Source organism: Mesoplodon densirostris, chromosome 3, assembly GCF_025265405.1.
Source record: "Mesoplodon densirostris isolate mMesDen1 chromosome 3, mMesDen1 primary haplotype, whole genome shotgun sequence".
Taxonomy (NCBI): domain Eukaryota; kingdom Metazoa; phylum Chordata; class Mammalia; order Artiodactyla; family Ziphiidae; genus Mesoplodon; species Mesoplodon densirostris.
In genome coordinates this window covers 118,402,125-118,419,324 of record NC_082663.1, presented here as the reverse complement: position 1 = coordinate 118,419,324, position 17,200 = coordinate 118,402,125, and the positions used below count along the sequence as shown (strand labels likewise).

At 39.4% G+C, this 17,200-nt stretch overlaps 1 protein-coding gene across 1 annotated transcript in view; it reads right to left on the bottom strand.

The window, feature by feature from the left end:
* The window catches only part of CTNNA1 (catenin alpha 1), a 175,822-nt gene that overhangs the window by 143,360 nt on the left and 15,262 nt on the right, over window positions 1-17,200 (bottom strand). The window contains exons 2-3 of the mRNA XM_060093424.1: window positions 5,815-5,921; window positions 4,032-4,227 (exon numbers count right to left, since the gene is read on the bottom strand). Coding sequence (XP_059949407.1) covers window positions 4,032-4,227; window positions 5,815-5,919 — 301 coding nt within the window. The 5' untranslated portion in view covers window positions 5,920-5,921. The remainder of the gene's footprint in view (window positions 1-4,031; window positions 4,228-5,814; window positions 5,922-17,200) is intronic.

Sequence of the window (17,200 nt, the reverse complement as noted above, 5' to 3'; positions counted from 1 at the left end):
GGAGCGGCTAGGCCCGTGAGCCATGGCCGCTGAGCCTGCGCGTCTGGAGCCTGTGCTCCACAACGGGAGAGGCCACAACAGTGAGAGGCCCGCGTACCGCAAAAAAAAAAAAAAAAAAAAATCAATATATGTATAAGGAATGGATGCTAATGGGTATGAGATTTCTTTTGGGGGTGATGAAAATGTTCTGGAATTAAATAATGGTGACAGCTGCACAATTCTGTGAATATACTAAAAACCACTGAATCATATACATTTTAAAAGGGTGAATTTTATGTTAAGTGAATTACATCTTAATTTCTTTTTTTTTAAGGTAAGATTCTCCACTAGTATCCCTGCATTTACATTTGGCAGTGGGGAGGAAACTCACCTTAATTTTTGGAAAGAGCCTTTTCTCACAAAATTCTTGGAGAACATAGTCAATTACCTTCCTCAAACATTTAAGTGCCTATCATCTAAGCCTGTGCGCCACAACTACTGAGTCTGTGCTCTAGAGCCCGTGAGCCACAACTACTGAGCCCACGTGCCACAACTAATGAAGTGCACGCACCTAGAGCCCACGCTCTGCAACAAGAGAAGCCACTGCAATGAGAAGCCCGCATGCCACAATGAAGAGTAGCCCTGCTCACCGCAACTAGAGAAAGCCCATGCCCAGCAACAAAGACCCAACGCAGCCATAAATAAATAAATAAATAAATACACATCCTTTAGCAATTAAGTGTTCCAGTGGATAAGCAACAGACTTGAAATGCAAAGGATTCTAACTCTACTTCATTAGTCAATCTGCTATGGAGCGCTAGATAAATTATAATTACTCTACATTTTATATACCAGTAAAATTCAGAGCAGTTAGGTCAGAGTTTTGCGTAAGTGCTCAGGACCACTGAAAGCGGGCCTGGGAAAGGTTTTTGCATTAATTATCTTTCCCTACCCAATAAATTACCCCAAAATTTGGTTGCTTAAAATAAATATTTATTATCTCCCCAAGTTTTCTGTGGGTCAGGAATTCAGGGTTGGTTGGGGCTGCCATCACCTGAAACTTGACTGTAGCTGGGGGATGTGCTTCCAAGGCAGCTTACTTACATGCTTGGCAAATTGGTACAAGAGACATCAGTTCCTCTCCACAAAACCTCCTGAGTGTCCTTTTAACATAGCAGCCAGCTTCCCCAGAGTGAATAACCCATGAGAAAGAGATAAGAGGATACAACACTCTTTTTATGACTTTGCTTTGAAAGTAAATAGTATAACTTCCACATCCCATTCTATTCTTTATAGAACCAAGAGTCTCTAAGTACAACACACATTCAAGAGAATCAAAGGTAGAGGCCACTTTTTAAACGGAGAGGTGTCAAAGAACCTGCAGATATATTAACATCACTTCAGGGTTTCAAACGATGAGTAAACAGCTTCAACAACATAACCAACAAGGTTTGGTTGACTAAAGAATCTGTGCTTAACCATTTTCATACCACGTATTTTCTACTTATGATAGGAGAAAGGCTGCATCACCATTTGTTAACAATCAACAAAGAAAAAAGTAAGCCAACAGAAAAAAGGCAAGGCACTTCAGCTTTTCACATCTGATACAGTAACGATGATGACAGGCAGTTGTATATTTGCTTTAGTTTTACTTTTGTTTTGTTTTGTCTTCCTGCAAGGAGAAGGAAAATTATGGTGACTAAATCATGAACAGATCAAAAATAATTGCAAAGCTGGACTGGGACGAACACGTATTTATGATTCAGAGCCACATAAAAGATTTTCTCAGATATAAACAAGAAAAACAAAGAAACAGAAATTTAGATATGCATTCATAATGGGGGGGTGCTTGGGGAGAGTGTATTATACCATGATTGCTACAGATTTGTATCAGAGTAACTTCTGAAACAAGGAACATATACAGTGGGAAAAAAAGTTACTTGCAATAATTAAGCTTTATTTTGAAAATAAATGTCTTAGTCACTAGACAATGAACACTTGACCAAATTCACCTGTTAAGATTGTTTCATTAGAGGAGGCAAGAAGGCCTAGGAAACAAAACTTTCTGAGGTCAGTGAAGTAATAACAGCTGTCCTGATTTCCTCAACAGGAAGCTCAAAAATTGTCCTGAATTGGAAAATTAAACCACTTTAAAATAAACTCATTAAAAACCCACTCTACCAAGTTGATAGTGTCCTGCCAAAATTCAAGTCCACCCAGAACCTGTGAATGTGGCCTTATTTAGATATAGGGTCTTTGCAGATATAACCAAATTAAGATGAGGTCATACTGAGTGGACCTTAAATCAGTGACTAATGTCCTTATAAGAGGTAACTTTGCAACACAGAGATACATTGAGAATAAATACCATGTGACAAAAAGAGCCAGATATTGGAGTGATGTGTCTATAAGCCAAGGAATGCCAAGGATTGCCAGCAACAACCAGTAGCCAGGAAAGAACATGGAACAGATTCTTCATCTAAGGCCCCAAGAAAGAATCAACCCTGCTGACGCCTTGATTTCAGATATCGGGCCTCCAGAACTTTAAAAAAAAAATTTCTGGGCCTCCCTGGTGGCGCAAGTGGTTGAGAGTCCGCCTGCTGATGCAGGGGATACGGGTTCGTGCCCCAGTCTGGGAGGATCCCATATGCCGCGGAGCGGCTGGGCCCGTGAGCCATGGCCGCTGAGCCTGCGCGTCCGGAGCCTGCGCGTCCGGAGCCTGCGCGTCCGGAGCCTGTGCTCCGCAACGGGGGAGGCCACAACAGTGAGAGGCCCGCATACCGCAAAAAAAAAAAAAAAAAAAATTTCTGTTGTTCTAAGCTACCAAGTTTGTTGTAATTTATTTATGGCAGCCAGAGAAAACTAACACATCCACCTAGCTAGTATTACAGAACTTAAGTAATCTCATCATTTGCAGTATTAAAATATTTATTCACAAACTCAGAACAATGGGAGATAGCATCTCCATTTAATGCACTGCTCTTTTTGGGTACTGTCACAGGGATGAATTTGACTTAAGATTCCAATGGACTATGTACATTGCTGTCAGCCATCAGAGAGCCACTGGGGTTCTCCCAAAAGCCAGTAAAGCACATGCACAGAGCAGGAGGTCAGTTCACCTTAGATGATATCCAACAGCTGTAAAAAAAAAAACCTATGTCTTTGTTGAAGTCCTCCTGCTGGACCAGAAGTTTAACACAAAACTGCAGGTTTCAAGAAGTTAATCGTCCAGATTTAAAGTCCTCTTATCTAGATAACCAACAAGGACCTACTGTATAGCACAGGGAACTCTGTTCAATATTCTGTAATAACCTAAATGGGAAAAGAATTTGAAACAAGAATAGATACATGTATATGTATAACTGAATCACTTTGCTGTACACCTGAAACTAATACAACATTGTCAATCAACTATATTCCAATATAAAATAAAATAAATTTTTAATAAAATAAAGTCCTCTTATTACATCATAGTGATGACAGTTTTTCTAATAGTAACTACTGATTAGCTGTGGGTTACAATTTCACTTTTTACTACTTCTGAGTTTCCAAAAAAAATGTTTCCCTTAAGCTCACATTTAAATTATTTTAAACTCAAGCCAGTGCAAATATGCATGGCTGATTTAACATACCAGTCTGACAGAATGAAGCAGTTTCTAGTGTATTTTCAGAATGGCTGGACATTTTTCCATTTTATCACCCTTACATCTTCAGCACAAACTAAGAGATATTACATAGGATAAAATATAAACTTCTGCCCCATTTATTTCCTATCAAATTGTGTTATAACATTTCTAAGACTCAACTATTATTTGCAACACCCAAGGGAACCGGATTCAGAGTCTCCAAAAAAGACGTTCCTTTGTTAATCTCTCCTGATTTAAGCTTAAGCCAGTACAACTTAATACATCTCCACTAAGTGAATATTCATAGTTACTTGAGCAACTGGCAAGAATATAAAAATGAAAATACTGACCACAAAAAGTCACCTTTAAGGATTATTTTTCTAGAAAGGCCTGCCTCTCTATATATAAAAAGCGATATTGACCTACCTTGTTTTCGAACATCTTCTACAGCAGCCACAAGCTCCTCCTTGAGAAACTGACTCTCCTTTGCAATTTTATCCCCCTTCTCCAAGAAATTCTCAGTTGCCTGTTCAACAGATGCAGCCAAAACATGGGCCTTCTTAGAACGACCTCTCTTCTTATTAGAGGGCCCCTTGCTATTGGTGTTTACCAGGGTTGTAACCTAAAAGTTTCATTTTTGAAAATTAAATTGTAGTCAATTAAAATTTTTTAAAAAACAGAAGGACTAACAACTTTAAAGGTAGCAAGAATAAATTATTCATAATAAAATGAAACATGACACTTATGAGATTCCACTAAGCATTAACAAATAACATACAACTCTCTCCATATTTAAGATATTCAGGAATGATACTCTATTTAGTTTCCAAAATAATTTAGCTATCTCAATATGTAAGCTAAGAAATATAATGAATATTTTAATTCCTCAAACATGATCATTAGGTTTTTAAGCTTCATTTTACAAATTAAAAACTGGTAACAGGGGCCTCCCTGGTGGCGCAGTGGTTGAGAGTCCGCCTGCCGATGCAGGGGATACAGGTTCGTGCCCCGATCTGGGAGGATCCCATATGCCGCGGAGCGGCTGGGCCCGTGAGCCATGGCCGCTGGGCCTGCGCATCCGGAGCCTGTGCTCCGCAACGGGAGAGGCCACAACAGTGAGAGGCCCGCATACCGCAAAAAGAAAAAAAAAAACAACAACAACAAAAAAAAAAAAAAACTGGTAACAAACCAGTTACATGTCTCTACTGCATGTCATCAAGAAGGTTAGAAAGAGGTTAACAATGAATTTATTAGATCTACCTGGAGGTCACATTTTTCCATGTTTTCAACCTGTGCAAAATGTTTTAAGATAACTTGCTTCTGAAATCTTTTCAGTGTATTCATACAAATAGCAATTAATTAGGAAAGGTCCTTAATAAAGAAAGGAACAATTGCCCAAAGCAGCCTACTGTGATGATGTTTTAAGTTCCAGACATTAACCATCATTAACACATATAATAATGATGATCTGTATAGGTTGAAGATGACTAAACATTTATTAGTGTAATGCGGTCCACAGACCTGAGAGCTGCAGTAGATGGGCTCCAAGAAAGTAAATATTCTCGAGTATTACCACACACTCCTACTTACTTACTTACTTATTTATAATACTAGTTTATATTTATGAGCTAGAATGGAGTTTTTTAAAAAGCTAGCACATGCCATTACATCTCATTTTCGTGCTCACACAGTATCTGTCTGTCTCACATACACACACACACGAGTAAAATGTGCCAAAACACTAAAAGTGCATAGCTAGTTGCTAAGAGTTAATGAAATGTCATCACACTGTGATATCTGTACTTATAACAAGACATACCAAACCTACATCCTCAAGTTAAATGACCTGTTAATCAATCCTAGACAACAAAAGGTGTGTTAAGCAGGGTGAAGAAGCTTAACAGTCAAGGCTCCACATCCTATCCTTTTTGGAAATACTTTTAAGTATTAGTTGCACTACATACCACTAGCCCCTATTACTGCCAATAAGACTGAAAAAATGGCAGCAAGTGTGTTTCTAAAGGGCTAAATGAATCCACACATCAATATTTAACTATTAGCGGAGCCAAACTGTCTCATTACTATCAGCCTAAACTCAACCACTCAAATTAAGGCTTTAAACTAAATAACCTTGCCCTGTGTTTATTACCGGGGCCTATTGCTATGGAATCATGTTACAACAACTATGTATTTGTTTGCAGATTCTTACCTGGGTAACAAGAGGCTCCAACAGTCTTTCAACTGCCAGAGTCCTGATCTCTAGACTTTTGGGGTCCCATTTGAAGTTTATGTTGCCTGCGTGGACAGCAGTCATTTCTGAAAGAGAAAGAGACAAAGTCAGGCAAGTATCAAATACAAACATGAAACATATAACAAATCTTCTCCTACTTAAGGACTTTTATACCAGGAAAGCTACAATCACCACAAGATGAAAAAAATTCTTACCAGCCTGCACGTGACGGCCCATAATTCTTACAACCTCTTACACTTAAGATTTCGAGTTTACAAACATTAGGGCTACTGTAAGAGGGCATTCCCAAACACACAGAGCTTTTTTCCCTTTCGGCTTCTCTGGCACCAAGACACTTCTACCTCGAGTTTTTCCACACTGACTTAGAATTAGGATGAAAAGCTAAAGTGGAAGAAGACATACAAAAGATTCTGGTTTTTCTTATTCCAAAATATTTATACTACACTATTATCTAAAAGGTAAACCTCACTTCATTGTTTGATGGATTCTTAGAGAATATCTTGTCTAACTGTATTAAAACATAATGCTTGGGCTTCCCTGGTGGCGCAGTGGTTGAGAGTCCACCTGCTGATGCAGGGGACACGGGTTCGTGCCCCGGTCCAGAAGGATCCCACATGCCGCGGAGCGGCTGGGCCCGTGAGCTATGGCCGCTGAGTCTGCGCGTCCGGAGCCTGTGCTCCGCAACGGGAGAGGCCACAACAATGAGAGGCCCGCATACCGCAAAAAAAAAAACCCATAATGCTTAAGCCTACTGCCCTCTGCACCTACAGCTATTATCACTTGTAGCCAGAAAAAATTTCAAGTCACACTTAGTCAAATATCACTGTATCAGTGTCAAAGTAAACTTCCATTAGAAAGAGGCTTTAAGACTAAGGGAAAAGACTTCAGCCAAAATACCAAGCAGTTGGTGTTTGCTTCTAAAAGTAGTGCCTCAAAGATTAAAGAAAAACCAGAAAACCAGGTGAGACATGTAGTTGAGGTAAACACTAAAACTTTCCAGACAACAAACTGTTCACAGAAATATAAAACCTTAAAAGGGTGCATTTTTGTGAACAAGAAATTCTACTTCTCAATTTTTATTCTAAAGGAAAAATTAAGGTACATGTAAAAACTTGGAATCAATGATGTTCACATCAGCACTGTATACAATCATTAAAAACTGGAAACTACCTAAATTTCAAACAGATCACTGAATAAATCACACAACCAACCACACAAGGGGATACTGTGCTACTCTTAAAAAACTATACTGACAAAATTTAGAAAAAACAAAAATTAGTGTTCTCACTGCCCAGGTCTTTATTTCTATTAAATACTATTTCCTTAAAAAAAAAAAAAAAAAGGCTTATTACAGGTCTGATATATCCTATTGTGCAGAAAGCAAGGAAAGACACAAAGACTAACAAGATCATATCAAAAAGATACTAGAACCAAGGGCTCCATTGGCTAAATTCACAAGTTGAGTATCAAGAAGAATAACTGATGACTGTAACTGCCTAGTAGATAGCTATCCTATGACCACAGGGATCCTCAAAAGAAAGGGGGTGGGAAGAGAATTTCTGTACCATAAATATAGAATAGAATTAGAAAATGACCATTTTGTAAACCCCAGTGTGATAACATTCAAACACGGATTATCAATGAATGTTAACACCATTAGGTGATAGGCTATTGGGGAATAGGGTATTTGTAAGGTGCCAAAGTATCACCTGAACAGGCTACTTACTAATTACAAAGGGGGGAGGATACACCTTTACAATGTTGGGATCTAATAATCATCCCCTTAAATAACTAAACCTAGTTTGATGGATTCTTAGAGAATATCTTGTCTTACTGTATTAAAACATAATGCTTGGGCTTCCCTGGTGGCGCAGTGGTTGAGAATCTGCCTGCCAATGCAGGGGATACAGGTTCGAGCCCTGGTCTGGGAAGATCCCACATGCCGCGGAGCAACTAGGCCCGTGAGCCACAACTACTGAGCCTGCGCATCTGGAGCCTGTGCTCCAACAAGAGAGGCCGCGACAGTGAGAGGCCCGCGCACCGCGATGAAGAGTGGCCCCCGTTCGCCATAACTAGAGAAAGCCCTCGCACAAAAACGAAGACCCAACACAGCCAAAAATAAATTTTAAAAAAAAAGTCAATAAGTCTGATAACTACTTCAAAGTATAATGAACACGCACTTTTTCAAGATACATTGCAATTGCTGCATATATGAAAAGCACTGAGATTCCTACTAGTGGGACAAAGTTAGAGGTTCAACTGAAAACTGGAGTTGGTTTTCTATTGTTAATAATAGAAGGAAATGCTAAATTCCTATTAATAATAACAACAAAGACAAAATTTTTCCAATTCAAATTCAGTGCAGGTTAAGAAACCCTAACCTAGACTGTATTGCAAGTTTATATGAAGTATAGAAGTTTATAGGGGATACACATGCATGTTAAACAACACCATGAGGTAACAGACAAAACCAGCATACAAAACAGAACATTAACTCATCAGAAAGTCAATATGGAGGGGTGGGGAATATTTTAGACTAAAAGGCTCAGGAGACGTAAGAATCTAATGCAATACATGTATTTTGTTTGGATCCCAGTTTGAAACAAAAAGCTATTAAGAAGACATTTGCAGGAAAATTGGTAAATTTTTAATATTTATATTATGGAATTACCGCTCAATTTCATAGGTGTGATAATGAATTGTGGCTATATAGAAAAAGGACTATTTTTAGGAGATGCATGTTGAAATATCTAGGGGTGAAATGTCAAGATGATCGCAACTTTCAAATTCAGCAAAAGTAAAAACACATACACAGAGAGACCAAGGAATTATGAAAAAATATTCATAAATGTTAAATTAGATGGAAGATGTAGTGTGTGGCTGAGTGTGTATATCTGAAATTTCTCATTTTAAATAAGGGGAAAATGTAGAGGTTTATGAGAAAATGTTCAAAATACATACTACTGAAGATGGAAAGGGGATTTTGAAAACAATATGAAGTATAACTGCAGGGGGATATATAAACCAAAATATTAACAATGATGTTACCTCTAAGATTTGGAGATTATGAGTGATTTTAACATTCTTTTTTATAATTTTATTTTCTGATTTTATAAAATGACAGGTATTTAGAAAGTTATTTTTGTAATGAAAAAAAGTACAATCTTTATTTTACAAATTGTAAGGAGGACAATATAATCAAAAGGCAGGCTTGATCATCACTTAATCACTTTGAACTTGTTTCCTCATTTATAAAATAAAACTATCATTTACTTTTTAGAAAAAGACTATCAGGGACTTCCCTGGTGGTCCAGTGGTAAAGAATCCACCTTCCAATGCAGGGGACACAGGTTCGACCCCTGGTCGGGGAACTAAGATCCCACATGCCACGGGGCAACTAAGCCTGCGTGCCACAACTACTGAGCTCTCATGTCTCAACTAGAGAGCCTGAGTGCCACAAACTACAGAGCCCACATGCTCTGGAGCCCATGCACCAAAGCTAGAGAGAAGCCTGTGAGCCGCAACGAAAGATCCCACGTGCCTCAACAAAGATCCAGTGTGCTGCAACTAAGACCTGATGCAGCCAAAAAAATAAAGAAAAGAAAAAAATAATAATAATAGGGGTCTTCCCTGGTGGCGCAGGGGCTAAGAATCCTCCTGCCAATGCAGGGGACACGGGTTTGAGCCCTGGTCCGGGAAGACCCCACATGCCGCGGAGCAACTAAGCCCATGCGCCACAGCTACTGAGCCTGCGTGTCACAACTACTGAAGCCTGTGCGCCTAGAGCCTGTGCTCCGCAACAAGAGAAGCCATTGCAATGAGAAGCCCGCGCATCACAACAAAGAGTAGCCCCGCTCGCTGCAACTAGAGAAAGCCCGCGTGCAGCAATGAAGGCCCAACGCAGCCATAAATAAATAAATAAATAAATAAATACATTTATTAAAATAATAATAAAGAAAAAAGACTATCATTATCTTTAGATGGCTTTTGTAAACATTAAATTAAACAGACTGATCCACTGAATGAGTCCACGCTAACATGAACAAAAGAAAAGTTTCCTCTGAACCAACGAATAGGGAAGGAATAACATATTTAGAAAAATCACCATTTAGGAAACATCATAATAATATTCAGGCAAGAATTATCAAAGATGTGGCACATATATACAATGGAATATTACTCAGCCATAAAAAGAAACGAAACTGAGCTATTTGTAATGAGGTGGATAGACCTAGAGTCTGTCATACAGAGTGAAGTAAGTCAGAAAGAGAAAGACAAATACCGTATGCTAACACATATATACGGAATTTTAAAAAAAAAAATGTCATGAAGAACCTAGGGGTAAAACGGGAATAAAGACACAGACCTACTTGAGAATGGACTTGAGGATATGGGGAGGGGGAAGGGTAAGCTGTGACAAAGCGAAAGAGAGGCATGGACATATATACACTACCAAACGTAAGGCATATAGATAGTGGGAAGCAGCCGCAGAGCACAGGGAGATCAGCTCGGTGCTTTGTGACAGCCTGGAGGGGTGGGATGGGGAGGGTGGGAGGGAGGGAGATGCATGAGGGAAGGGATGTGGGAACAGATGTATATGTATGACTGATTCACTTTGTTATAAAGCAGAAACTAATAAAAAATAAAAATAAAAATAAAATAAAATTGAGGCTGAAAAAAAAAAAAGAATTATCAAAGAATGCTAAAGCAAACAGATGAAAAGTTTACTAAGAAACTGAGTACTTACATAGTCTCATAGTAACTCCCAACAGATTACTGATTACCAAGAGGGGAAATATAACTCTGCAATGCAGAAACCCGGCAAACACCTTAGCCAAGTAACAAAAATTAACATCCCTAATAATGGGACAAATGGACATCACGTATCCCCTGGTACAATGCACTGAGAAGGATACAGCATCACCTTCTGTGGTACTTCCTACCAATATTACATAACCTCAATCTTGTCATGAGGAAACATCAGACAAACTCAAAGTGATGGATATTCTACAGAATAACTAGCTACAGTCTTCAAAAATGTCAAGGTAGGAAAAACAAATAGGCTGAGAAATTCTTCCAAATTAAAAGAGGCTAAAAAAGACATGAAAACTAAATGCAGTCATTCTGGACTGAAAATTGTATTAGGAGGGAAAAAAAATTGAGACAACTGATAAAACTTTTATCAGGGACTCTGAAATAGATAATAAATAGTAATGTATCAATGTTAACTTTTCAAATTCCCATCATTATATTGTAGCTATGTCCTTGTGACATGTAAGGGGAATGATGTCTGCAACTTACTCTCTCATATGGTTTAGAAAAAACTAATGTATTAAATATATGCATATATACAGAGAAGAATGGAAAGTGGGAGGAAGAGTGGGAAGGAGAAGAAGGGAGAGAGGAGAAAGACTAGGAACAGAGGGAAATTGAAGTGAAAAATGAGAGACAGGATGGAGAGAGGGAGGGGTAGAAGGAGAGAAGAGAAGGGAGGAGGAACAGAGAGGAAGAAGGTAGGAGGAGAGGGAGAGGACCGGGAGAGAACAAGGCGGGGAGGGGAGAGGAGAGGAGGGGGAGAGAGACGTCTTGAAATGTGGCTAGTGTAGCTGAGAATTGATTATCTGTATTTTATTTCATTTTAATTAATGTTAAATAGCCACCAATGACTACCTTATCGGACAGCACAGTTCTAAACCCTCTACAGAAAGCAACATCAGACATCTAAATCCTGTATTTGAATAATGACCAGGACAAGGGAGAACTACGCATGTCTGTGACCAGTACACTCCTAACAACTTTAGTATAAAAAATATGTTTGTACCCTCTCCCATAAATGCATGCTTGAGGCACAAATAGGTAGACTCCTTTAGATATAGCTGAAAATATTACTGGAGGCATCATCTACAAATTCTAGAATCGCTGAAGATGGAATGCCAAAAGGAATGTGGATTTGCTTAATCTGGTAACACAAAATGCCCATTTCCAGGGAATTTGTTTCATTTCAAGTGGGCAAATTTGCTCTCTACACTCATATTATGTCAAGCCTATACTTTGGTTTTTAAAGGTTATTTGCCCACTAAACATCAGCCCAAGTCAGTAAACCCTAGGAGATGGGAGTCCTTTAGATTGCTACAGGACTGACAACAGCTCAAGCAAATGTCATCAAATGTCAAAGATAAGACATTTCAGAAGGAATGATTTTTCCCCATGGATCCCACATTTCTGTATCCTAGCATTCCAGCCACTGTATCAACACAGAACAGAAAATCTTTCAAAGGTTGCAGAGGGAAGGAGTCAAAAGACAACTTAAGTGAAGTTAGCTGCAAGAAGACATGTGGTCACATTTGGATTTTAATTATTAAACAAGTACAACATACAACAATTCACTTTCCCAAAGAAATACACCCTTTCATTTTTTTCTTGAAATAAAAAGACTTCTTGAAAGGAGCCCAGGGAAAAGCACTTAGCCCAACCCCTGCCTGAAGAAAGGCATCTGTCCTGAGGACTTGATTACTTTTGAAAACCAGCAAAACAAGGTCCAAACACCATACACATGCATTCTCTTACGGTTTTAGAATCCACTGCTCACGCCCAATGAGCAAAACTGGAGAGGATGAGAATCCTGAGCTGAGAGAGAGACAAGGTCTCAAGCCACAGGGAAGCTGCCAAGGAGAAGAAAAGCTGTTTGGAGATAACTCAAAGAGGGGGAGCAAGCTGCCCAAGGTGAGCCTGGGAAGACTGGACCAGTCCAGTAACGGGGAAAAAGGCTTCAGACACTTGGAGAAAAATTAGGGCTGCCTTAGAGAAAGAACAAGAGTCCCCTGATGATCTGTACACATGTTGATTGATCATAAAAATTTTTTAATTCTAAAGAAAAGAGTCTTTTTGGTCTTTTGTTTTCCCAATTACAAAATAATTTCACTTTCTTATTAACTGGAAAAAAAGGCAGAGTGTAAGCACAATAATGAACTGCAAACGACCCTGACCTCTCTGGGTCTGGGGAGACCCACTAGGGACTGGTAAATGGGAAAAGCATGTGCCCAGCTTCCCATGAGCTCCAGGCAACCTTTATCATGCACACCTCTGGTTAGCAGATCATTCGATTTTTAAAGAAATCCAAACTTGCAGATTTTTACATTAAATCTCCCAACTTTAATGTTAGAAACTTGTTCCAAAAGATTTTACCACTGTATGGGACAAACACTCATATCTGAGTACTATGTTTGCCCTGTTGGTCACCACTTTGCAATCACTAAACAAGATTCTCCCCTGAAGTCCTTTCTGATTCCACATCCCAGAACTCCACATCCTCTTAAGTACTGTCTCTGAGGAGGGAGGTGTTAAGGCAAAGGACTCAATCACTCACTTCCATTGAGAAACTTGAAATATACTGACACTTGAAAACTGAGAACCCATTCAATGTGTTTTCAAGTCATTCAATACCATGATGGAAGCAGACTGCCTTGTGAGGCATCTTTAATCAAAGGCCCCTCCAAGAGTGACACCAAATGTTATTAAACTATACTACAGAATCAAGTTATGCTTTTGGTGACCCCAACCCTAAAAGGATTTCAAAAAGCGGAGGTAGAACATTTAAAGATCTAATGAAGGGCTTCCCTCGTGGCGCAGTAATTAAGAATCCGCCTGCCAATGCAGGGTACACGGGTTCCAGCCCTAGTCCGGGAAGATCCCACATGCCGCGGAGCAACTAAGCCCGTGCACCACAACTACTGAGCCTGCACTCTAGAGCCCACGAGCCACAGCTGCTGAAGCCCACGTGCCTGAGCCTGTGCTCCACAACAGTAGAAGCCACCGCAATGAGAAGCCCGTGCACCGCAACGAAGAGTAGCCCCCACTCACCACAACTAGAGAAAGCCCACGTGCAGCAACAAAGACCCAACGTAGCCAAAAATAAATTAAATAAATTAATTTTTTAAAAAAAGAATACTGACCTCTTCAAAGTTTAAAAAAATAATAAAAAATAAAATCTAATGAAAATACGTTCTCTGGAAAGAACATGGCTCCTGGAACCAGCTTCGTCATTTATTTATTCTCTGACCTTGGACAACTGACCTCACCTTTCTGGATCCTCAGTTTTCTCATCTATAAAATGAAAGGGGTTGAATTCTAAGCTCCATATCCTTCCAGCTCTGAAATTCTAGTATTCCCTTCATTTAAATGGTCTCTCAGTAGCCTCTGAACTGTTTCATTAAACGTAATTGATTTTTCCCAGGTTTACTCTGTGGTATTCCTACCTGTATTTTAAGTTTTAATGTGATAACTATGCTTATGTCTCTTTATATACCTTAAGTTGCTGGCAAGGTACTTTATGCAAAGATGCTTTATGCAAAGCAGACACAGTATTAGTTGAACTAAATTTATGCAATCTGATTTTAAAATATTTACAAGCCTACCAAGACAAAGCTCCTGCCTCAATCTTAGTCATAGCTTCTGCTTCTCTACAATTAATGGCATTGTTTAAAGTAACTAAACAAGTAACTTTTAAACTCTTGGCAATTTCTAGTTTTCCAATTAACTTACAGAGCATTCCTTCACAAGATCTATTACAAAACCTACTAGAGCCAGCCAACCTTAATGAATTACAGCAACCTTAGGTTTTTCCAGGAGGGATCACGCTTAGCGGAATGAAATAAAAAGTTAAACTGTAGTTACTCAGTCTTCATTACCTTATAAATAGCAATCCTGGCTATAAAGCAAAAGTTCACTATAAATTCAGACAGGGGCAGAGACGGTAGGCATGTGACTAGCAATCTTCATGACAGAAAGAGAAATGGAGAAGCAACAAGCAGAAAATAAAAGCACAGTTCCATCAGAACGAAGGAGGCTGATTGTTGGCAATCTGTCTCATTTGTGCAAAGAGCTATATACCTTCTCCAAAAATATTAAAGGTTCATTTACAACAGAATGGCCACATTATTCTTAAAATGTGTCTGCTCCAAAGCTTTAGAATATCCGCACCTAGCTACTAAATGCCAGTTTTTTTTTTTAAACAGCAAGGTTAAGTTAATGCAGTGTTAGAATGGGTCATTTAAATGCAAATCAGGAAATTTAGAAATTAAAGTACCCACAGTAACGTTAACTGTCACAGTGCACAAGATATAGGACTGTGGATTACTCAGGGCAGTCGTAGGGATGCCAGGTTGCATTTGCATTAAACAGAGTTAACACAGCTGTTGGAATCTCAACTCTCAAATCTCCTGGTTACTGTCAAAAAAAAAAAAAAGGTAACCTTTATAATTAAGACTCACTCCAGGGACTTCCCTGGTGGCACAGTGGTTAAGAATCTGCCTTCCAATTCAGGGGACTCGGGTTCCATCCCTGGTCGGGGAATTAAGATCCCACATGCCTCGGGGCAACTAAGCCCGCAAGCTCCAGAGCCCGTGTGCCACAACTAGAGAGAAGCCCGCGCGCCCCAACAAAAGATCCCACAAGCCGCAACTAAGACCCGACGCAGCCAAATAAATATTAAAAAAAAAAAAAAACAGGCAATGGGGAAACACAGGGAACAACTGAATGAGAGAATTTCCATGCCACAAGCATTAGGAGACACAATGATTACCAAGAGCACTAAGCAAAGGACAAAAGGTAAACCTAAAAAAACAATGTTCAGTCCACCATTTAGCCACCCAATCAGCAAATATTTTAGTGCCTTCTCTGTATAGACACTATTTGAGACCAAAAACTCTGCCTTCATGAAACTACGCTGTAGTAACAGTATAAATAAATAAACAAATAAGACAATATCTGTGCTAGAAAGAAAATTAAGCAGGGTAATGGTAATGAAATTAGGTGGGGTCCTTCCAGGGCCTTCTGTCTGGGTAACACTTGAGCTGAAATCTGAAAGTCAAGGAAGAGCCAATCAACTGAATTATTTGGGGGAAGAGTGCTGCAGGCAGAGGTAACAGAGACAAGGCAGCATCTCCCAGGGCTTAGAGAAAGAGGTGGCCAATGTGGCTGGAGCATAGAGCAAGAGGTGAGAGAGATCAAGTGAAGGAAAAAACAAAAACAAGCTCCAGAGCTGCTGAAGTAACTGCAGTGTGGTCTGGATATCTGTTCGTTTACTTAGCTTCCACTCAACATGGTTGAGACCATCAACAAAGGAAGTGTTTAAGAGAAAATTGCACTAAGCCCTCTAACAGGCAACTGATTATGGATACACAGGAAGTCCCTGTTTCCATAAGAAACTGGATGACTCTGGTCTGAAAAACAAAGATGAAACCAGCATGTGGGCTGGAAGCACAAGAGAAAAGAGACAAAGGGAAAAAGAGGGTTTTGTTTTACAACAATGGGACTAAAAGGCAGAGAAACTTCTCACACAGCTGAGAATTTGCGCAGGAAGAAGAGGACTGGACTTTTCTTGGAGAGCCAGGAGAAAAGATGCCCGAACTTAACTAGAGTATAGGAAGTTACCCAGACTGAGTGAGAAAGCAAGAAAGAACTATCTCTAAAACTTGTAATGTAAACCTTTGATGACCTAGTTTGTCATTCACTTGTCAATGACTGACCAATTACCGCATCCTGGGGATCCTGCTAGGTGCCAGGGACACAAAGTCTAATTAGAAATCCCTACCAGATCATCACAGCAATTAATTATTAAGTACAAAAGGAAAAAGTTGCCTTTAAATGGAACAATCTGGCAGATGTCACTTAATCACAAGTGTTTAAACTTAGCATCACCACCAATAGAACAACCTGACAATTATTTCAATGCCCTGAGAAAGGTACATCATCACACATGTACTGTTCCTGCCAAAAGTGGCAACAATAAGACAAATCCAAACTGTGGACATTCTATAAAACTGGCTTAAACTCTTCAAAAGTGTCAATGTCATGGGGGAAAAAAAGACTGAAAATCAAAAACTAAAGAGATACAGGGGGCTTCCTGGTGGTCCAATGGTTAAGACTTCATGCTCCCAATGCAGGGGGCCTGGGTTCGATCCCTGATCAGGGAACTCGATCCCGTATGCCATAACTAAAAAGACCCTGCATGCCACAACTAAAAAGACCCTGTGTGCTGCAACAAAGATCCCACGTGCCACAACTAAGACCTTGCGCAGCCAAATAAATAAATATATTTTTAAAAAGAATATAATTTGGAAAAAAAACTAAAGAAATGCAACAACTAAATGAGGTATGGGATCTTTTACTGATTCCTGGATTAAAAAAAAAAAAAACTATGAAGGACATCACCGGGACAACTGGTGGAATTTAATATGAATATGGACTGTATATGAGATCAGTACTTCTGGGAATCTTGTTAAAAGGCAAATTCTGAATCAGTAGGTCTAGGGTAGTACGTAAGAGTCTGAATTTCTCACAAGTT